Source organism: Camponotus floridanus, unplaced genomic scaffold (assembly GCF_003227725.1).
Source record: "Camponotus floridanus strain SB8 unplaced genomic scaffold, Cflo_v7.5 scaffold3, whole genome shotgun sequence".
In the NCBI taxonomy this organism is placed as follows: Eukaryota; Metazoa; Arthropoda; class Insecta; order Hymenoptera; family Formicidae; genus Camponotus; species Camponotus floridanus.
Genome location: NW_020229436.1, coordinates 7,379,032 through 7,403,182, shown reverse-complemented (window position 1 = coordinate 7,403,182; position 24,151 = coordinate 7,379,032). Strand labels below are relative to the sequence as shown.

Genomic DNA, 24,151 nt, shown 5'->3' with positions numbered 1-24,151 from the left:
TCAATTTAATTTCTGATCTAAAAACACGGGTTTCGGATATTAAATTGATTTTATAAGTCGGACAAGTAAATGTCCGGCAAATAAACGAAAATAATTTTTCATTATCTATTTAAGATGTAAAGTGCAATATGGAAGTATAAATTATAAATAAAATTTTTATATAAAATTTTTATGTAAAATTTTATATGAAATAGATATATTATATTATTATTCAAGGATTGAAATATATATGTTTCGTTTAAAAAATATGATATGTTTAGATCATAAAGGTTGTTCTTTTTTCACACATATAATACACATTTTTTTAATTATTTGTTTTATAATCGTTTTGTGCAATAAAAGTAACATTTAAATAATATGTGATATTGCATTAATGTATTATATGTGATATAAATTTTCTTTAATAAATGTATTACTTAAAAAAATATATATTTCATCTTTTTAATATGTAAATTCAAATTTTGTATGTAATCCCTTTTTCATCTTCTTATTACGTCCATATAAAGTTTGTTTTGTATATCTGTTATTGCTAATTTATGTCCATTAGACGTTCATCGAATATCTTTTGGACACGTCAGGGATTAAATTATGTCCACTAATTTCATATTTGGATATGCTATGAATATCCACTGTATATTTGAGGAACATAAAACGGACATTTTATGGATATTTTCAATATCTTTGAAGGATATTTGTAGAATATTTTATCTGTGTGCTGTCTGGGATATTATACACTTACACGTACAATCACACTACATACTGTGCATTTACATAAGACATTTGCATTGTACCATCACACTGCATACCATGCATTTTCACACTGCATACCGTGCACTTATACAATCACACCGTATAAACACACTGCACACCGTATAAACACGCTGCATACCGTGCGTTCACATTGTACATTCGCACCGTACAGTCATATCATACACCGCATATTCATCCTACATTCATATTGTATATTCAGACCGTACAATCACACCACACGCCGTACATTTATTGCATTTTCGCACCGCATATTTAAACCGTCCGATCACACCGCATTCCGCGCATTAGTATTGCACACTCACGGCTTTTTTTCATGCAATATCCACACAAGACACATTTGTACTTGTACACATACCTACGCACTTTCAAATAAATCAATTTTATTTTTTGACTTAAACACCGAGAGCAATTATTCAGCTTGTCTAAAAAAACCGCATTCTGATGCTACGACTATCCGCCGGCGTTTCGCGGAAATCGTCCGTGACAAATTGTATTTTGTAAAATTATGGTAGCTCTTGTCAATATAGTTATTTTTATTGGTTTTAAAAAATAAATGAAATACATTAAACAATTTTTACATTAAACAATTTATACATTAAACAATTTTTATTTAAACAAACAAATTATGTATTTTATCTTAATTGTTTTTCCTAATATTTGTAAATAGAAATTAATATAGTTTTTGTAATAATTATATATATTATATTCCCAGACAGCACACTCTATGGACAGGACATTCTATGGACATTCTATGGACATTCATTTTATGTCCATTTTAAGTCCATGGACATGAAATGATCGTTCATCGTACATCCGATTCGGGACATCCGTTAACGGTCAATTCTTCGACGTTCACAGAATGTCCGATATTGGTCATCAAAGTTTCGTGCAAGCACGCAAAGATGTGTTAGTTCGTTCGTTTACCGTTATGCGACGTGCGATGCGCTATCTTTCTTGTATTTAAGTTTTAGTTATGAGAATTATATAAAGTTTGCAAAGAGTAACAAATAAGATTAAAAATATACTATTCAATTTAATTTCTGATCTCAATATAAGAATTTCAGATATTAAATTGATTTTATAAATCGGACAAGTAAATGTTCGCCAAATAAACAAAAATAATCCGTTCATTATTTCTTTAAAATGTAAAGTACAATATGTAAATATAACTTATAAATAAAATTTTTATATGAAATTTTTATGTAAAATTTTATATGAAATAAATAAATTATATTATTATGTAGGGATTAAAACATGTCCATCAATTTCATAAACAGATATACCACTGACTCTCTGACTTCACTGAATCTCCGAAGAACGTAAAACGGATCATCTGTAGATATCCTCAATATTCTTAATGATCATCTTATGGATGTCCTTCGGACATTTGTGTGCTATTTGGTTTGTTTCGCTTTGGACGAAGATTTCGTTCGAAGACGCGCACTAAGAAAATCGGCCATCGCAGACCGCGTAAAATGAATAAACACTTTTAAAGATAACGAGAAACTTTAATGAGCAACACAGCAACACAGAACACAGACAATAACAGAATAATAACACAACTAATTGGCTCATATGTAAAAACGCGTCTGAATAGCTTGACAGCTATTTTCCGACTCAGCTGTTCTTTTCTTATAAACAACTCTTGACAACCAGATGTTCATCGTTCGTGATGCCGATTTGACGATCACGAACATCAGGGACGTAACAATATATATCCTGGGTGATTCAAAATAAGTATATTGTCCGTGAAATGACACATTTTTTAGTCAATTCTAAGACGATTTTTCCTTTAGTAAAATTTTGTCCGACGCTTAGTTTTCCAATTATTAAAAGAAGCAATTAACTTATAACGGGTCGGAGGCAGGCAAGGGCGGCGCGATTCACCGTCAGACGCGGGTGCTTATGCGGGGCGATCGCTGCGATCAGCTGGTCGCTACATACACACACATGTGAATACATAATTCTCATTCTCTCTCTCTCTCTCTCTCTCTCTCTCTCTCTCTCTCTCTCTCTCTCTCTCTCTCTCTCTTTTTGCCCCTTACTCTCTCTCTCTCTCTCTCATTTGCTTACTCGAAGTTATTATTACTCTTACTAAAATTATTATTTACTTTTTATTGTTACACATTTTCACTTTAATTATTTTTTTATATTGTACCGTTCTTTTTTTTTACGAGAGAGGGGAAAATGCATTTTATACATACTCACCGGGCGATCCGGTGAGCTATGTGGAACTCGAGTACCGAGTCGAATTACCAACTCGGTACTCCCTACCCACTAAAAACCACTCTCTTTCGTTAATTTTCTCTAACACTGTTTATTTGACATCCCGAAATTTGTTTCCACACAACACCAAAGAATAGTTATTATTATCTTGTTCGATGTATTGCTGTAATTTCTTGAGAAATGAATTTTCTAATAGATCATACTTTCATTCAAATTGAATGTAGATATCACGTTCTAAACAACAGAGATCCACACTAAATAATTAATCGAAAATTCTTTTTTCTTTTATAAACTGTATTCTTTTATAAACTTCAACATAATCACATTCATTCACTCACTCGATAAGACGAGAAATTTTTTACCAATGACTCTATCACTAATCACTATCAATCACTATCGAATAATCACTGTTGGCAATTAAAAATCACTCGATTAAAGAAAGACACAACGTTATTATGACGCGACAATGCGACGATATTTACCCGGCGACAGCAAACAGTTTATGGTTATGCTAGGTTGCGGTAGGTTAAGGTATTAACAGCACTGTCGAACGTGAACATGTGCTTGATTGAAGACGCGACAATTTAGCGTATAATATTATTATCATATGATATTTATACATCGTATGATATTTGTTTTAAAATTAATTAGAATAAATAAATGTTTAATACTTTCACTGTTAATGTTCAATATTATTTATTATTAATATTAAATATTATTATTAAATATTCTTAAATATTATTATTAACATTAAATATTTATTTATTATTATTAAATAGTATTATTAATATTAAATATTTATTTATTATTATTAAATATTATTATTAATATTAAATATAGATAGATAGATAGATCATTTTATTCCTGCCCTTTACGGGGTACAAGAGGACCACCGTTCCTCTTACAAATCTTTTCTTTTACATATTCCTTTTCTCTCTCTACTCTCGCTCCCTACTACCGCACGCCGCCGCCGCACGCCACCTCCGCACGCCATCGCTACCCTACTCTCTCTCCTCTCTCTCCCTTTTTCCGCCAGACCATTCTCTTTCTCTCTCTCTCACTCTCTCTCTCTCTCCCACTCGCTCCGTCCACCGTCCGTTCGTCTCCCGTCTCTCCCCCCTCTCCAACCTCCCTCAGCCTCTGTAGTCTCCTCATCCATCCCTCCCCCCTTCCATCTTCTTCCAGAATCTCCAGTATCTTCTCTCTCCCCCCCTCTCCCTCCTCTCTCATGCATACCTCCACCACATGTTCCCACGATTCTTCTTCCCAACCGCATATCCTACACCTCCTCCCCTCCTCCCCTTCCCAATATCTCCCTTCCCTCATTTCACTCCCCAATCTAAACCTCGCTATCATTATCATCCTTCCCTCCCTCCCCTTTTCCTTCAAATATTCCGGTATCCCTACCACTCTCACCTCCTTATACCATCTATTCCATCTTGATTTCTCCACCCTCTCGAATCTCCCCTGCTGTTGAATCTCTATATTTAATATTAAATATATTTATTTATTATTATTAAATATTTATTAAACTGTTATGTGATTGAAAATCAATAATAATATGAAAATAATATAAAAAAAATATTATTAAATTCTGGCGTTTCAATCTCTCTTGGTTTTTTCTTATGGTTTTCAAAACGTAAGAAAATGTTCCAAATGTTCAAAAATATTGGTCGCTCTGAAAAAAGCGGATTGTTTCTGATCGCTCTAAAAAGGACGGATTAATTTAGAAATCATAGTAGGTGTTCGAAATGGCCCCCATCCGCCCAAATTAATTTAGCCGGGTAAATATCGTCGCGTTGTCGCGTCATAATAACGTTGTGTCTTTCTTTAATCGAGTGATTTTTAATTGCCAACAGTGATTATTCGATAGTGATTGATAGTGATTAGTGATAGAGTCATTGGTAAAAAATTTCTCGTCTTATCGAGTGAGTGAATGAATGTGATTATGTTGAAGTTTATAAAAGAATACAGTTTATAAAAGAAAAAAGAATTTTCGATTAATTATTTAGTGTGGATCTCTGTTGTTTAGAACGTGATATCTACATTCAATTTGAATGAAAGTATGATCTATTAGAAAATTCATTTCTCAAGAAATTACAGCAATACATCGAACAAGATAATAATAACTATTCTTTGGTGTTGTGTGGAAACAAATTTCGGGATGTCAAATAAACAGTGTTAGAGAAAATTAACGAAAGAGAGTGGTTTTTAGTGGGTAGGGAGTACCGAGTTGCTAATTCGACTCGGTACTCGAGTTCCACATAGCTCACCGGATCGCCCGGTGAGTATGTATAAAATGCATTTTCCCCTCTCTCGTAAAAAAAAAAGAACGGTACAATATAAAAAAATAATTAAAGTGAAAATGTGTAACAATAAAAAGTAAATAATAATTTTAGTAAGAGTAATAATAACTTCGAGTAAGCAAATGAGAGAGAGAGAGAGAGAGTAAGGGGCAAAAAGAGAGAGAGAGAGAGAGAGAGAGAGAGAGAGTAAGGGGCAGAAAGAGAGAGAGAGAGAGAGAATGAGAATTATGTATTCACATGTGTGTGTATGTAGCGACCAGCTGATCGCAGCGATCGCCCCGCGTAAGCATCCGCGTCTGACGATGAATCGCGCCGCCCTTGCCTGCCTCCGATCCGTTATAAGTTAATTACTTCTTTTAATAATTAAAAGCGGAAAACTAAGCGTCGGACGAAATTTTACTAATGGAAAAATCGTCTTAGAATTGACTCAAAAATGTGTCATTTCACGGACAATATACTTATTTTGAATCACCCTGTATATATATATATCAGGGTATATATATATCAGGGTGTCCCTGTATATATATATCAAAGTGTCCCATTTTAAGTGTCCACCCCACATATATCTCTTATTTTTTATTTTAGAGAAAAATGGTTCAGACATGTTTTGTATGGTTTCAAGGGAGCCATAAGATGGTACCACTGATTTGACCTTGAAGAGTCAGTTGAAGGTCACGTGAAGGTCATCTCAATTTTTTTAAATGGCACCCCCTATTTTTAATCACATACTCTTGTAGCTGACCTCGAGAGCTTTGCAAAACACTATAATAAAATAATTTGTCGTTGAGTATTTTTCGAGTTATGAGACTTGAATAATTTTTTAATTCTAAATCATAAAATATCTGGTAAAATATTCATTTTTCGATTATTTTACTTTAATACTTTTATGCACAAAATAATGTGAGAAATCGATTGGTGTAAAGAAAACGCATAGTTGTTTCAAAGAAAAAATATGTAATTTGCAATTAACAATTCCTGCAATTACCGATTCCTAAGCCACTTCGGTCGGGCTGCCAAGGAGTTGAGGTATTCGCGCGTCCACCGTTCCCAGAAATGGTCGCGCATTTTTTGGAGGAGCCACCGAGACAGCGCGGTGTCCTTCTCGTCGGTGAGTGACGGCTCTGGGATGGCCAGGAGGGGGGCTCCGATTAAAAAGTGTCCTGGTGTCAGCGCCGTCAAGTCGGGTCGTCCATCAGCGGCTGCAACGGGTGTGAATTCAGGCATGCCTCCACCTGGGAGAGAAGGGTCGCCATTTCCTCATAGGTGAGAGTGGCTTCACCGATGACTCTTCGGAGGTGGTGCTTCGTTGACTTGACGGCTGTCTCCCAAAGTCCGCCGAAGTGTGGTGCTGCGGGGGGGTTGAACCTCCATCTCACGCCGTCGGAGGCTGCTGCGTGAGCTATGCGACGGCCGTCGGAGGAAGAGGCGCGGAACATTTCCCGCAGCTCCCGGTCCGCTCCGACGAAGTTCGTGCCGCAGTCGGAGAAAACTTCGTTGCAGAGGCCTCGCCGGGAGACGAAGCGGCGGAAGGCAGCCAGGAACGCCTCGGCCGTATAATCAGTGACTGCCTCCAAGTGAACAAACTGCCTTGGTGCTGAGGCAGACGAAGACGGAGATGAAGCCCTTGCTTGCCCGGTGGCCTCGTCCCTTGTTGGTCCGGATGAGGATCGGGCCGGCGTAGTCGACCCCGGTGCGCAGAAACGGGCGTGCAGGAGTCACTCGTTCCCGCGGAAGATTGCCCATTAGCGGTTGCGGTGCGACGACTCTCCATCGCGTGCTAACGCATCGGTGGATTGCCCGTTTGACGACGGCTCGACCACGTGGGATCCAGACTCGTTGACGAAGCAATCCGAGAGTAAGCTGTACTCCTCCGTGCAGACTCCGCCGGTGGCAGGAATCCACCAGCAGGTGGATTAATTTGGACTCCGGCGGGATGATGACGGGGTGCCGCTCGTCATGAGACAGGAGCGTGTTTGAGTCGTCCCCGGACTCGCATTACCCCGCTGTCATCGAGGAACGGACTTAACTTGGCGAGCGGACTTCGTGACGGCAAGCCACGTCCGTGGCTTAGTGCTGCGAGTTCGCTATGGAAGTGAAGTGCCTGTGTGGTGCGAATCCAACGTACGAATGCGTCCTCGATCTCATGAGGCTCGAGCGGGAGCGCGGTGTGAGTGGCGTCGCGTGTCCTCCGGATGCCTGGTCTCCGCCATCGAAGGCACCAAGCTGTTACCCTGAGGAGCCTGTGCAGCGATGAGAAGCGAAGGAGGAATCCAGGTTCGGTGACGTCTTTGATGGCGGCTGCGAGTGAGGAGGCGGCTCTCTGCTCTGGCAAGTCTGCGTCCGGCAGGACGCCGTCGTCGCTTGGCCACCTTGCCTTGTCCTCTCGGAGCCAGGATGGTCCGGTCCAAAGGATGATCGACCAGGTCGCTTGGCAGGACTCCCCGGGAGGCGCAGTCGGCTGGATTGTCCTTGCCCGGCACATGTTGCCATTGCGCTTCGGGTAGTTGGACCTGGATTTGCGACACTCTATTGGCCACGAAGGTCTTCCAGCGGGAGGCGTGGCCGTGGATCCAGTGCAGCGTGACCCTAGAGTCCGACCAGAGGAAGACTGGAGCTGAGGACAAACTCAACAAAGTGCGCGTGTGAACGACGAGGTTCGTTAAAAGTGCGGCCGCGCACAGCTCGAGTCGTGGCAAGGACACGGGCTTCACGGAGGCAACCTTGGCTTTCGCGGACAGCAAGCTGAGTGTGGCGGTTTTTCCGGTGGAGGAGCGGAGGTACATCACGGCGGCGTACCCTCACTCTGAGGCCTCGGCGAATCCATGGAGTTCGACGCGTGAGTGTGGACCGTCGCTGCCGAGCCAGCGAGATATTCTTATCTCGTTGAAGCGTGGAAGTTGTGAGAGCAAGTTCCTTCAGGCAAGCGCGTCCGTCGATGGAAGAGGAGTGTCCCAGTCCAGTTTCTAGAGCCAGACTGGATCAAGATTTTAGCCCGCATTGTGACCGGAGTGAACCAGCCCAGCGGGTCAAACATTCGAGCGGTTTCGGACAGGACACGCCGTTTTGTGAGTTCGTTAAAGTGACGTGCCTGTTCCGAAAATGTGAAGTGGTCACTGACCGGGTGCCAATGAAGACCAAGTGTCGCGTGGCTTTCGTGTGACCACGAGTGAGGTGAGTGGGTGAGCCGGTGCTCGTGTGGAACTCCGTCCAGAATGCTGAGGTTGTTGGCCACCCATTTCCGAAGCGGAAACCCACCCGCCATGCAGAAGCTGCGGAGTTCTCGTTGTGCTGAGGTGGCCTCCGAGAGGGTGCTCGCGCCGGTCACGATGTCGTCCACGTAAGTATCGCGGCGCAGCGCGACAGCTCCTCGCGGAAATCGTTGACCTTCGTCGTCGGCGAGCTGGTGTAAGGTCCGTATGACGAGGAATGGCGCGCACGCCAAGCCATACGTGACCGTTCGTAAGCGGTATTCGCGGATGTCGTTGGCGGCGCGATGCCACCAAAGTATCCGCTGATGATCGCGGTCGTCCGGATGGATGAGAATTTGGCGGTACATCTCCTCGATGTCTGCCACAAAGACGTAGCGGTGCCAGCGCCAACGAAGGAGTACGTCAGCGAGAACTGGCAGGAGATTGGCGCCAGTCAGCAGACTGGCGTTGAGTGAGGTGCCCAGAGGCGTGAGCTGAGACCCGTTGAACACGACCCTGAGCTTCGTGGTAGTGCTCGTCTCTCGCAACACTCCATGATGCGGTAAGTAGCACTTAGCGGTGTTCAATTTGTCGGATGAAGTATCTACAACTTCCATGTGTTGCAGGTCGTCGTATTCTCGCATGAAGCTGTGGTAGAGGCTGCCGAATTGAGCGTCCTTGTTGCAGCGGCGCTCCATAGCGTGGAGCAGATGCTCGGCCGGCCCGCGGGTTTCCGTGAGAGAGGGCGGAGAGCTGGCGAAGGGAAGTCTCGCGATGTAGTGTCCCGTGCTGGTGTGTACGTGCGTGCGGGCGAAGATGTTCTCGTATCTTCTCTCCTCTGGGATGAGAGCGACGGGAACGGCAGGCTCCTTTTCCTGCTCCCAGAAGAGCTGCACCAAGTCAGTCAGCTGGCGGTCGATCGTGCATTGATGGGCGGTATGGCCGGCTTGTGTCGTGGCTCGATGACCGCCCGACAGGATCCATCCGAGGGAGGTCTTTTGCGCGATGGGCTCGTCCCTTGCGGAGCCCATCCTGGAGAATGGCGGAGTAGGCATCCGCGCCGAGCAACATCTCGATTGGATCTCGGTCAAGGTATTGTGGATCGGCCAGGAGGAGACCGCGTATGTGTCGCCAGGTAATGCTGGCTCGCACGACAGGCCCCTGGTAGGTTGAGAGGCGCGGAAGGATATACGCCTGAACCGAGAGCGCTGCTCCAGTGATTGCCGAGGAAAGCGTCATCGACAGCCGTCCGCGGGTTGCTCCGGATGCTCCTCCAGCCGGCTATTCTCATCGAGGAGCGGATCCGCGGCAGACGCAACCGTTGCGCCAAAGCCTCGGTGACCAAGGAGACCTCGGATCCTTGGTCAATTAGCGCTCGGACGTCGTGCGGTCTTCCTAGATGATCCTTGATGGTGACCCGTGCGGTGGCGAGGAGGATCGCCTTGCGGTCCGACGCGAAGTGTGTGGCGGACAACGAACTCGCTCCGTCGGATTACGAGTACGCGTCGTGCAGTAGCGGTGTCATGCCTTACATGTGAAGCAAGTCTTGGTCGACTGACACTTCGCCAAGAAGTGATTACCGAGGCAGTTGAAGCACAGCTTGTTTGCCTCCACAAGGTTTTTCCGTTCGGCCACGGTTTTGGCCTTGAACGTCGTGCACTGCATAATGGAATGCTTTTCTTTGCAGGCGGCGCAAGTTGAGGAGTCAGATACGCGTTTCGCGAAGTGCGACTTCGCGGACCGAGAAGCTTCTTCGGATTTCGCGACAGTGGCCGGCTGCACGGCATTCAGCGTGAGAATTTGCTTTGCGATAAAATCCATAAGGACGTCGTTACTCGGTTGACGGAATCGCGGATGGAGGACTCCCACTGCATTCTGGTTTGCGGGTCGAATCGCTCAACAAGGAGGTAATTAAAAAGATCCATTCCATGTGTGTCTATAGGCCTGTCGATGCTCTCCTGGGCATTGATGGCAGTTGTGGCGGCGTAAATTCTGCTAAGTTCGTCGGCGGTTGCGGCCTTCATCTTCGGCACGACGGTGTACGCGGCGAAGTTGGCGCGAATGAGCTCTCGCTTGTTCTCGTAATGAGAGCTTAGGATGGACCACGCCCACTCGTAATTGCCCCCGACGATTGGCAATGATCTTATTAATTTTTCCGCAGGACCCTAGCAGACAAGCTAGTGCGGAGATAGTAGAGCTTTTCCACGTTGGAGATGGACGAATTGCCCCCGATGATGGACAAGAAGATATCGCGAAACGCGGGCCAATCTCCGTATGCGCCAGAGAATGGCTGAAGCTTGATCCGCGGCAGCGAGGTTTTGAGCGTCTGTTCTTGGTGAGTCTCAACCTTCGGCGTGGTGGACGACTCGCCTTTGAGATTGGGTGTGTTTCGGGGACGCATCGCTACAGTAGCGCTATTGTAGCGCTACATAAGCGTGTTTCACGTTATTAAAGCGCTATAGTACCCAGACAGCACACATGTCCAAAAAACATCTAAAAAACGACTTAAAAACGTCTTCTAGAAAGTCCTCTAGACATCTTTAAGACATCTTTTGGCCTTTTTGTGCTGTCTGGGTAGCGCTATAAAAGTACGTTTCAGGACTTTCTGCTACAATTGTAGCGGTCGCCATTTTTTTCTGCTACAATTGTAGCAAAAAAGCTGTAGCGCTACTGTAGCGATGCGACCCCGAAACACACCCATTGTTCGCGTACTCGACAAGCATGCTCCGCTGAGATACGTAAGTTGATTTCGCGATATCAATAAAGTCTGCCTTTGCGTACTCACTCTCGAGATATTTGTCTTTCAGCGTTGTCCTTATGAGATCGTGATGAGCCTCAAACTTGGTCCACAGAGTGTCGAGGATGCGAAGGCGAGCTTGGACTGCTTCAGCTGTGATGCTGGAGATGCCCATCTTACGTAGATTGTCCACGGAGCGGGACATTCGCCCGTGGATGTCGTTCTGCGCTTCTAACAATGCCTTTAAATCGGCACTCATTGTGATTGTCTTTCTGCACAGCTTCGCGCACTGGATGTCACGAGAACTTCACTCACGAATTGCGGATGTGGATGGCAAAAATCCGGCTCGAAGGACCAGAAAATGTTCGCGAATAAATGAGTTTATGCGGAAAGCGCGTCCCGAAGAATTTTGTGACAGGACACCACACAATTGAACGCAACAATAAGACACGACACGTATATTTTTGTATTTTTTATAGAATTTTATTTAAACACAAATAATAAAGTTTTACACAAAAATATATATAATTATTTTTAGACACTGAAATAATGCCGGAATAGAGAAAAGTCTGAGTGAGCAAGCGGTCATGTACAATAAGCGGTTGAACAAAGCGATTTTTTAGCGAAGCGGTTTTACTGTAAAAGCGGTTTAACGAAAAGTACGAGACTTCCACAGGTCCACGCGCGGTGCCCCTTATATTGCGAGCGAGATTTTGGGCCCGTTGCGGCGTGGACCAATTAATTTCATATTTTAGCGGTGACCTCAGGGCGCCGCGCATTATTGGCCGCCGATGAGGTCAGGAGTTAAGATTTTTGTACTTGTCATGCGCACGGTCTTTTTTGATCAGCTGATCGTGACGTATGGGTGCGCATGCCCTTTTGTTGCTTAGCCATTGTCGACGGTTGACAATGTTATTGTCAACTGTTTATACTGAGCGTTTCTTAAGTACCGAAAAAAACGAGAGATAACTCGAACGGTCGGGTTTTTGTCGAAAATAGATTTTTCGAGAAGTTTCTCGTCGCCCGTTAATTTCGAATTTTATAATAGAAAAAGGCGGATTTTAGCTACGCGAATATTAAATTAAAAATGATGACTATGAATTTCGAACAATATATATATATATATATATATATATATATATATATATAGAGGGTGATTCAAAATTTATTAATGTATATATATACATTAATAATAAATATTAAATTTATAACAACAATTTATCATTCATATATATATACAGGGTGATTCAAAATTTATTAATGTATATATATATATATATATATATACATATACATTAATAATACATATTAAATTCAACAATTTATCATTCATATATATACAGGGTGACCCATTTTAACTTAGGCAGCCAAATAACTCGAAAAATAAGCACACTACGAAAAAATGGTTAGAATCAAAATTTCGTCATTTCGAGGGGGACGTACAATGACGTTAAAATCAGCCCCCCCACCCCTCCCCCTGGGCGGTGAGGGGGGGCAAGTTTGAAATCTTAAATGGGAACCCCTATTTTTCATTGCATATTCTTGTAGCTTATCTCGAGAGCTTTCCAAAACACTATAATTAAGTACCTTTTTATTAAGTACTTTTTGAGTTATAAGGCTTGAAATAATTTCTTAATTTTACATAAACCATAAAATATCTAGTAAACCATTCATTTTTCGATTATCTTACCTTCATACTTTTATGTACAAAATAATGAGAGGAATCAATTGGTGTAAAGAAAACACCTAGTTGTTTCTAAGAAAAAATATGTAATTGTTAATTGCTAATTACATATTTTTTCTTAAAAATAACTATGTGTTTTCTTTACACCAATCGATTTTTCACATTATTTTGTGCATAAAAGTATTAAGGTAAAATAATCGAAAAATGAATATTTCACTAGATATTTTATGATTTATGTAGAATTAAGAAATTATTCAAGCCTCATAACTTGAAAAATACTCAACAAAAAAATATTTTATTATAGTGTTTTGGAAAGCTCTCGAGGTCAGCTACAAGAATATGTAATAAAAAATAGGGGGTGCCATTTAAAAAAATTGAGGTGACCTTCACGTGACCTTCAAATGACTCTTCAAGGTCAAACCAATGGTACCATCTTATGGCCCCCTCGAAACCAAACAACTTTTGTCTGAAACATTTTTCTCTCCTGGGTTTGGTTTTCGAGTTATTTGGCTGCCTAAGTTAAAATGGGTCACCCTGTATACAGGGTCTACCAAAAGTGTGGAAACCCCTAAATATCTCGGAAAATATACGTTTTACAGAAAAGTGTTTCCAACAAAAGTTGTAGGGTTTAAGAAGATCTATATACTGATTCTATCAGTTTGACCTTGGATGGCGTCGTCAAGGTCAGGTCAAGGTCACATTGACTTTTTTAAATGACACCCCCTACATTTGATTGCATATTCTTATAGCTTAATTCAAGAGCTTTCCAAAACACTATAATAATGTTCATTTTTATTAAGTACTTTGCGAGTTATGAGGGTTGAATGATAGAGTAGCGCCGGTATTAACATTATCCAAGGTGTACTACATGGAGGTTACTCGCTCGGATTTGCATCTGTTGTGTGTGTGATCCAGCTAACTAAGGCAAGATCGATTCCTCAACATATCCTCATATTTCGCTGAAGTCAAATTGCCAAAAAATTGCTCCATAAAACGTGTATGAAACGTCTCGTTAGTTCCTTCATTTACCGCTATGTGACGCACTACATGCAGTCTAACTCGCATTTAAAATTCAACTAAGAATGTATAAAGCTATCAAAGAACGAGCACCTTCTAACTTCAGCTTTGAGCAAGCAGAAATTAATTGTTATCGTCCAAATACAACGTACGATTAATTAAAATTAAACGTTTTAAAAATGGCTGGCGACTTGTCGGAACGTGAAAGAATCACTATCCTCATGATGCGTGGATGGGGTGATAACGAAAGATCGTTCTCTGATGTCGTTCGATTATTTAATGACACGTATCCGAACCGTCGAATTAATAAGTCCACTGTGTTAAAAACAATAGAACGTTTTAGACAAACTGGTAGCGTAAGAAATCGCTCTAAGTCAGGAAGACCATTGTCTGCAACCAACGAAGAAAAACAACTTGATGTTTTGCAGACATTTATTGAAGATCCCAATTCTAGTGTTCAGAGAGTCGCTCAAACTCACGATATTGCTCCCATGTCGGTTTGGAGAATTTTAAAGAAGAACAAGTTCCATCCATATAAATTGCAATACGTTCAAGAATTGCAAAACGGAGATGAGGAGCGTCGTATACATTTCTGTGAAAGAATGATGGCACTAATAGATGTCCGGCCCATCTTCCCTTATCAAATTGTTTTCACAGACGAGGCAACTTTTACCTTAACGGGAGAAGTTAATAATCAAAATTTTCGTTTCTGGTCAGATGAGAATCCGAATTGGGTGCGGGAAACTCACACACAACATCCACAAAAAATAAATGTATGGTGCGGAATAATAGATGGCTATTTAATAGGGCCGTTTTTTTTTGAAGAATATTTGAACGCTCAAAGGTATGAGAGATTACTTGTTGATCAAATAATTCCAGCCATACAGAATACTTTTCCAAATAATTTCCAAGAAATATGGTTTCAGCATGATGGAGCTCCTGCTCATTTTGGTGCAGGACCACGTCGTATTTTAAATGAGACTTTTCCGCTACGGTGGATAGGAAGAAGGAACGGAAATGAGGGAGGAGAGGATTGGCCACCTCGGTCACCAGATCTAACTCCTCTTGATTATTATCTATGGGGATATCTGAAGAGTAAGGTTTACAGAACAAAACCTAAAACCATTCACGAATTGATACAGCGAATAAGGGATGAAATGGCTTTGATACCTTTTGAAACGAATCGTAAAGTCATTTCTACATTCTACCAAAGATTAGCATATTGTCAGGAAGTAAATGGCAGCCACTTTCAGCATTTACTTTAACACATTGAAACACATTTGCAATCGTTTGGTGCAACCTAACCTGATCTCTGTATACACGCACCGCACGCACGCACACGCACACATTTCGAACAATTATTATGATAAATGAGCATCCACAAATTTATTTACTGTTTACTATGTCGATTGCTTTCCAGGTCTTTAAATGCTCGATTGTAATTTGGTTGGGTCTTTGCTTTTGCTGACTGGATCCACGACCGATCTTGCCTTAGTTAGCTGGATCACACACACAACAGATGCAAATCCGAGCGAGTAACCTCCATGTAGTACACCTTGGATAATGTTAATACCGGCGCTACTCTATCATTCAACCCTCATAACTCGCAAAGTATTTAATAAAAATGAACATTATTATAGTGTTTTGGAAAGCTCTTGAATTAAGCTATAAGAATATGCAATCAAATGTAGGGGGTGTCATTTAAAAAAGTCAATGTGACCTTGACCTGACCTTGACGACGCCATCCAAGGTCAAACTGATAGAATCAGTATATAGATCTTCTTAAACCCTACAACTTTTGTTGGAAACACTTTTCTGTAAAACGTATATTTTCCGAGATATTTAGGGGTTTCCACACTTTTGGTAGACCCTGTATATATAATATATATAATGTATATAATATATATATATATATATATATAATGTATATTATATACACTTATTCTATATATATTTTTATATAATTTGCTTATATATTAAAAGAATATATCTATATATATATATATATATATATATATATATATATATATATATGTATATACATACTTTTTTTAATATAATATCTTTTAGCAAATTTAAAAAAAGAAGTGATATAATCCCCAAAAACTTACCTTTTTAAAAAAAGGTAAAAAAAGGGCGCTAAGTTCATGCACTAATTGTATCCAACTGTCATATTGTCTACAAAAATAGTGATATACAAAAATTGCGCCAACTAAGAATAAAAATTTGTACAAGATAAATAGTAAAAAAAATTTTAATTAAAAAAACTTGGCGCTGCCAATAAAATTGGCATATATTCCAATTAAATATATGTTTAACAGCAAATATAATTGCTGGACATTTATTATTAATTCTCTTAAGATCTTCTGGATTTGAAAATTTAGACTTTTAAGTTGATTTAATTTACTACGCGAACACAAGATTTTTAATAAAACGTGTTAGTTCTCGCACGCTGTTACCAGACTGCATACGCCAGCAGCACGCAACTATAGCTGAGCGGACATGTGAGTGTAAGCGTACGTGTGAGTTCGACGCCTGCGCACTATGATTACACTCACATGTCCGCTCAGCTGTAATTACGTACTGCTGGCGTATGCAGTCTGGCAATAGCGTGCGAGAACTAACAAGGAGATGACGTCAACTAGAAAATCGTTTTCCGAACGAGTCATAGTGCGTTCGATAGTTTGCATGTAGGTGATAAAAACCCAACAGCCGTTTGTGCCAATGCGCCTTTGTTTAGGAGAAACTGCGAAACAAAGTTAAAGTCACGCAACTACGCCGCTCATATCCATCAAATTCCCATGGCCTCCAAGGATGCTCCCAAAACTGCTTTTTCAACTCCTTATGGGCATTACCAATTTAAAAGAATGCCCTTCGGTTTAAAAAACGCCCCTGCAACATTCCAAAGGTTAATGGATAATGGACAAATCTCTCCGGATTACAAGGTAATGAATTATTTGTATACATGGATATTGTCATATATGTAAGATCATTAAAAGAACATGAAATTAAATTTAATAAATTAATGCAAAAATTACGAGATGCAAATTTTAAAAAATTACAACCAGATAAATGTGAATTCTTACAACATGAAGTAGCTTATCTCGGAAGCATCACCGAATTTCTTATCAATTGTTTAGACAGAGATATCTTTTTCATTGAGGCGCGGCGATGAGCAAAGGGTAATGCGTGAATTTCATCGGAGGTGTCGGTTGACATCTCTGGAAAATCAATGTTTGACATATTTATGACTTCCTCTTTGATTACCTCACGCAAAAGTTATGCGCTCTTAATTTTAATATTAATATCTAACGCTATCGGTATTAGGATTATAGAGTCATTATATATACGTATAACTTCCCTTATATTTTAGAAAAGATTTAGAAATATGTGTCAATTTTAGTAGAATAATTGAATTTAAATTACAGCATATAAAGGAAGTTATTTACACAAATTTTAAATAAAGCATTTCAAAGAGTTGGAATAATTTGGTAGTTATTCATTTAAAATCAATCCAATAATTCCCTGGAAATACCTTTTTTACTTAAATTATTTATTTAGGTCGCATTGTTTAAAGTTTAAATTTAGCATGCACAAAAAGTCCGTATTATACAGGGTGTTCAAAAAGTCCCGGTACGGGGGAATAACTCGAAAAGTAAGGGTCGGACAAAGAAACTTTTCGGACAAAAGTTGTAGGGCTTACTCCGAGCTTTTATCTCGTGACCTTGAGTTTGACCTTGAGCTTGACCTTCAAGGTTATTTAAAGGTCAAAGTGTTTTTTTAAAATGGGAACCCCTATTTTTGATTCTATATTCTTATAGCTGACCTCGAGAGCTTTTCAAAACACTATAATAAAATATTTTTCCCTCAAGCATTTATCGAGTTATGAGGCTTCAAATCATTTCTTAATTTTACATAAACCGTAAAATATCTTGTAAAATATTCACTTTTCGATTATTTTACCTTAATACTTTTATGTACAAAATAATGAGAGGAATCAATTGATCTAAAAAAAAACACATAATTGTTCCGAAAAAAAAATATGTAATTTGCAATTAACAATTACATATTTTTTCTTAAAAACAACTGTATGTTTTCTTTACACCAATTGATTCCTCTCATTATTTTGTACATAAAAGTATTAAGGTAAAATAATCGAAAAGTGAATATTTTACAAGATATTTTACGGTTTATGTAAAATTAAGAAATGATTTGAAGCCTCATAACTCGATAAATGCTTGAGGGAAAAATATTTTATTATAGTGTTTTGGAAAGCTCTCGAGGTCAGCTATAAGAATATACAATCAAAAATAGGGGTTCCCATTTTAAAAAAACACTTTGACCTTTAAATAACCTTGAAGGTCAAGCTCAAGGTCAAACTCAAGGTCACGAGATAAAAGCTCGGAGTAAGCTCTACAACTTTTGTCCGAAAAGTTTCTTTATCCGACCCTTACTTTTCGAGTTATTCCCCCGTACCGGGACTTTTTGAACACCCTGTATATCGATTAAGGAGTACATAATTAATTAGCAGGTTAAATAACCGTGTATAATAGGAACGGTAAGCAAGTGTTATAATCAATATTTTGAATGTTAAAATTCTTATATGCGTATATTAAGGTTAAAATTAACGATAATAGAGAATAAAATTGGATTATAGGTAATAAAATCGAATATTCGTCTTTATCCTATGGTTATACTAAAGAAACAAGATGGGTAAGTGAATAATAACTAGAGCACTAAATATACAGATATTCTATACTCCGCCATTTTTAATCCATTCCCCCTCCTTGTTTCTCGTGTCACTCGCCTCGTCGCTAAGCTGAGATTATAGTAGATAGGTTAGTGAGATTATATGGGGTGGGGGGATGGATTAAAAATGGCGGAGTATAGAATACTCATATATTTAGTGCCTTATAATAATTAAACCTAATAATTTTTAAAATGGCGGGATGTCACACATTGTAGCAATATTGATGCAAGCTTCTGTGCTGTATATGGATAACGATCATTTTTATTTTCTATTTTACAGCCAAAGACTGATCTGACAAACATTTTAATTAATCTTACAATCATCTATAAACAAGTAAACGATTACAAAAAAATAGAAATTTGGAAAGGTCCAAATGAGTTTCTGAAGTCTGCAATCAGCGGACTCAACATTTGGAAAATATTACTAGACTTTCGGATGTAATTCGACACTGATTGGATCTAAAAGTAAAAACCAATGATGTTCGATTGTTATGTTTAGTGATTTAGTCCGCTGAATGCGGTCATTTTTGTGCTTTGTCTTCTTTGCTTGTCAAGATCATCTGCAGCTTATTTTAATTTTAATTAACACTAACTGACATATAAGCGAATCCTTCTAAAAGCCTAATATAGAATAATATAGAAGCTATAATATAGAAGAAGTTATAATATAGAAGAAGAAGAAGAGCATAAATGTCTTAAAATTACAAGTCAGCCATTTTGCTAAATTTTTACAATGCGATGATGAAAATACATAACCTATTTTAAAAAATATCTACAACTTTAAAATGGACAAATATAAATTTTAAGAAAAATTTTTATTTATCATAACATTTGTTCTTTTAACACAATCTTTTTTTTTGACGTATTTCCAAATTTTAAAATATAACGGAAATAGATTTAAATGTTCAAATTAAATATGAGAGGATTTAATAGGATATCCTATTTAAGCATCTATATCTGCATCAATGCATAGATTATAATGATCTATAAATACGATAATAAATTTGCAAGTAAATATATTATAACAATAATAAAGCCTCTAAAAATATTTAATGATTGTTTTTATGTAGTAACATAAATTGCAAACAACTCAATTATTGATTACATTGTATCATACTTATGATTTCATTGAAACAATTGAACAATTAATATTATATAATCTGAAAGCAATCAAATGAGGACATTGATAAAAGTATTTAAAAAATATGATTATAGGTAGTGGTTTATATAATTTTTTCTCCCTCTCATTTCTAATATTTTATAAAGAACATTAATATACAATATAGAAACATATTTTTAAATTATGTATATCATAATTACTCCTTTATATTAATTTTATTATTAGCATTATTTATTAGTAGCTGATATATATCTCATCTTTATATTTATTTTTTATTATATTTTTCATATTATATAGGGTGATTCATTTTAATCTTAACAGGCAAATATTTTGAAAAATATGCAAGATACTAAAAAATGTTTCAGACAAAAGTTATATGGTTTTAAAGGAGATAAGATGGTGTCATTAATTTGACCTTAAATAGTTACTTGAAGGTCACTCAATTTTTTAAATGGAACCGCCTATTTTTTATTACATATTCTTGTAGCTTATCTCGAAAGCTTTCCAAAACATTATAATTAAGTTAGTTTTCATTAAGTACTTTCCGAGTTACGAGACTTGAAATAATTTCTTAATTTTACATAAACCATAAAATATCTTGTAAAATATTCATTTTTCGATTATCTTACCTTAATACTTTTCTGTACAAAATAGTGAGAGGAATCAATTGTAAAGAAAACATATAGTTAATTTTAAGAGAAAATATATAATTAATTGCAAATTACATTTCTTTTTTCGAAATAACTATGTGTTTTCTTTACATCAATTCCTCATTATTTTCTACGTAAAAGTATTAAGGTAAGATAATCGAAAATTGAATATTTTACGGTTTGTGTAAAATTAAAAAACGATTTCAAGCCTCATAACTCGGAAATTATTTAATGAAAACTAACTTAATTATAGTGTTTTGGAAAGCTCTCGAGATAAGCTACAAGAATATATAATAAAAAATAGGCGATCCCTTTTAAAAAATTGATGATGACCTTCATGTAACCTTCAAGTAACTATTTAAGGTCAAATTAATGACACCATCTTATATTTCCTTTAAAATCATATAACTTTTGTCTGAAATATTTTTTCGTATCTCGCATATTTTTCAAAATATTTGCCTGTTAAAATTAAAATGAATCACCCTGTACATATTCTCTCTTTTGCAAGGATTATATACACACTATATAAATATATATATATATATATATATATATATATATATATATATGATGTGTATATAATCCTTGTAAGAGAGAGAATATATATAATATGAAAAATATAATAAAAAATAAATAGAATATATAAAAACATATATAAATATGTATGTGTGTGTGTGTGTGTGTGTGTGTATGGTGTATATTACATATATACATCATCTATATCAAATGTGTATTTAAAATTAATATATTTTTATTCTTCAAATTCATTTTAATAAAATCTTATAATACACCTATGCAAGAATTACATCAATCTTCTTTCTTAACAATTATTTTAGTCATCTAGAATGATAAAGTTAGCAAAAAATGATAAATTTGAATATCGTCAAAAAAATAAATAAAATGAACATCTATCTAAAATTAAAAGTTGAAAATAAAAAAAGGTAAAATTACAACAAGTAATAAATTATGTACTTTTTTCAAATAAAAAGTATTTAATACAAAATTAATTACAGATATTAGTATTTCTTGCATTGGCTACAAGATAACCTTTAAGATACAAATGTATCATATATTTATCATTCTTACAGCAATATTTTTACGATTAAGAAAAATTGCAGCCAAATATGAACTTAACAATTAAATTTATAACTTTAAATAAATAATTTTCTTATCAAGAAAGTACGAAATATTTACAAAATCACATCAATGTTTTATTTATATGAATTTTTCGCTCGCCAATCAAGAAACTCCTCAAACTCTGTTTCATCACTGCTTAAATCATCATCATCAATATTTTCCTGCTTTCTATCAGTACTTTGCACTTGCTCCATATGTTTTGCAAGATCTATTACCCTTTAATAAGAAAATTAACTTGCAATATATACATTTTTAAATTATTTACTTTCTCAGATATAAATATTGGAAAAATACCTAGACCAATGTCTAATTTGCTCCTCAATTTCATCCATTTGTCTTTCTGTTGTTGCTTCTTCTTGATCATCAGCAATAATTTGTGCAGATTGCGCAGTCTCTTCTTTAATTTCTTTTTGAAATTTTTCCCACTCTTCTTCAATGGGATCTTTATATTCAACATTACGTACCTAGAAACAAAAAAAGATAGTTAAATAAAGAAATAGAAATATAGTAATTGAAGAAAAATAAGATAGAATAAAGAAAAATAAGATAAAATGAAGAAAAATATTGAGTATACTATTGCATCTTTTAATGAGATAACATGCTTAGTATCTATATAATTAATTGTTTTAAGTCTTATCTCTTTTACTTTACTTTTATTATCATATTAAATATTAAAAATATTCTATATATTTTTATTTATAAATTGGTAAATAATACGGCTCTATGTATTTAACAACATGATAATTAAGAAATGAGCATTAAGAGCCTACAAAACGCGGATGGCAATGCGTAAATTATTTCGAACATTAATTGTTCGCGAAAAATTTTTTAAAGACATATACACATATGCCAAGTTATAGATTCTCTTAGTTTGAGACTTCTATAACACCCCCTTTACCCCCCTGGAGAGATGTTTCCTGTCTACATCTCTCCAGGGGGTAAAGGGGGTGTTATAGAAGTCTCAAACCAAGAGAATCTATAACTTGGCATATGTGTATGTCTTTAAAATTTTTCGCGAACAATTAATGTTCGAAATAATTTACGCATTGCCATCCGCGTTTTGTAGGCTCTTAGTGCTCGTTTCTTAATTATCATATTTTTATTTATATTAATATAAATGTTATCTTATTAATAACTTTTGGTAGTGTATTATATTTATTTTTGGTAATGTGTTATATTTACTTTATGTTAATCTTACTTTAGCATCCATTATTGGATCGTCAAAAAATCCTTCTGGAAGAACAGTTAGATTTGTATCCTTTATTTTTTCTTCTTCTGCTTCCAAATGTATATCCGCAACATTAACTGTAGGCTCTTTGCTCTCTAATTTTTGCAAAGATATACTATTCACTTGTTTCAAATTATTATGAAAAAAATCTGTTGGCAAGATTGATTTTGATTGTATTTCTTTTGAGTTAGAATTTTTCAATATTGTTTTTATCTTTTTATTAACAACAATATCTTGTGACGGAGAAAAAGGTCTTTTGAATGATAAAACATTAGATGTTCTTGTAGTGCTTTCTGTTTCTAGTTTGGTTGTTTTTGCTAATGTTATATTTTCCTTATGTATTTTGGAATTTAAATGAACAGGCCAAACTGTTTCGTTGCGTACAATTGATTTGCATAAGATGCACATAAGTTGACCTGAATCTGTATATGTGTTGATCAGTTAAGAATATTTCCAAAGTCAATTAGATATAAGAATTAAATTATATTAACTATTTAATAAATTACATTAATATATTAATTATAAAATGCATATTACAATCATAACTCATGAAATTTATATATATTAATTTCTTTTGCTTTTATAATTAGTGAACTTAATTTTAACGATTGTTCATATTTCAATGTACTAAAAGCTGTTGTTTACTGCTCATAGTAAAATTTTGTTCATAGCGAAATTCCTAATTATTAAAATTAAATAGAAATATCATAATATACATCTAATAAGAACGTATAATGTGATTGTTTTGAAGATTTAAAAAAATTCCTAAAATAAGTTTCTTAAATTTTTAAGATTATAAAAAGGATATTTTGCTAATGGCGAATCGATCTTTTTAATTATGCCAAATTTCTTCTTCTGTTCATTCATAGCCTTACGCAAATCATTCTGCGTCAATTTTCTTCCCAATGACATTTTCACTCGATTATATCACACTGCATGTAACAAAATATATATTTTTTTATAATAGCTTAACATGCCGTCAATCGATTTTATCTTTTATAGTTTATTAATACAACCACAAACTTCTATAATACACTAGACCGCTAACATCTGTATAAAATAACTCGAAAAAGTGATGCGAGGTGCGAACATAGACATATATAATGTAGACCCAGCGTGAGTGGAGTTGTCCGCGTCTTCTAAAGGACAGAACGATATGAAGTAGGATGGCACCCGATTGACCACGTTGCCAATTGGCCAATTCAAAATAGGACTCTCTGATTGGTTAATCGTTGCTGGTTACCCTAGGCACAGGTCGATATAATTGGCTGTGGTCAATCGCAACGTGGTCAAACGGGACGCTCCCTATGAAGTAAGGTGCTGTCTCCGTCACTCCGC

At 37.0% G+C, this 24,151-nt stretch overlaps 3 protein-coding genes across 4 annotated transcripts; 1 reads left to right on the top strand and 2 right to left on the bottom strand.

Moving 5' to 3' along the window:
- Window positions 1-8,178: 8,178 nt before the first annotated feature.
- On the bottom strand, window positions 8,179-9,522 carry LOC112638415. Its single transcript, XM_025410075.1, has one exon. It carries the CDS (start codon window positions 9,520-9,522, stop codon window positions 8,179-8,181), a length of 1,344 nt encoding a protein of 447 aa, XP_025265860.1.
- A 1,099-nt stretch (window positions 9,523-10,621) lies between these two features.
- Window positions 10,622-11,412, top strand: LOC112638429. Its single transcript, XM_025410149.1, has 2 exons — window positions 10,622-10,826; window positions 11,299-11,412. The coding sequence occupies exons 1-2, from the start codon at window positions 10,629-10,631 to the stop codon at window positions 11,410-11,412; spliced, it is 312 nt and encodes a 103-aa protein (XP_025265934.1). The 5' UTR covers window positions 10,622-10,628.
- Window positions 11,413-21,618: 10,206 nt separating this feature from the next.
- LOC105250536 (zinc finger protein 830) lies at window positions 21,619-23,825 on the bottom strand. 2 transcript variants are annotated; one of them, XM_011256699.3, is made up of 4 exons: window positions 23,622-23,732; window positions 22,784-23,243; window positions 21,880-22,049; window positions 21,619-21,801 (listed from the first exon to the last, which is right to left on the bottom strand). In XM_011256699.3, the coding sequence occupies exons 1-4, from the start codon at window positions 23,723-23,725 to the stop codon at window positions 21,660-21,662; spliced, it is 876 nt and encodes a 291-aa protein (XP_011255001.1). In that variant the 5' UTR covers window positions 23,726-23,732; the 3' UTR covers window positions 21,619-21,659. The 2 variants fall into 2 exon arrangements, with proteins under 2 accessions (XP_011255001.1, XP_011255002.1); XM_011256700.3 differs by having other exon boundaries at window positions 21,620-21,801; window positions 22,784-23,237; window positions 23,622-23,825.
- Window positions 23,826-24,151: the final 326 nt, after the last annotated feature.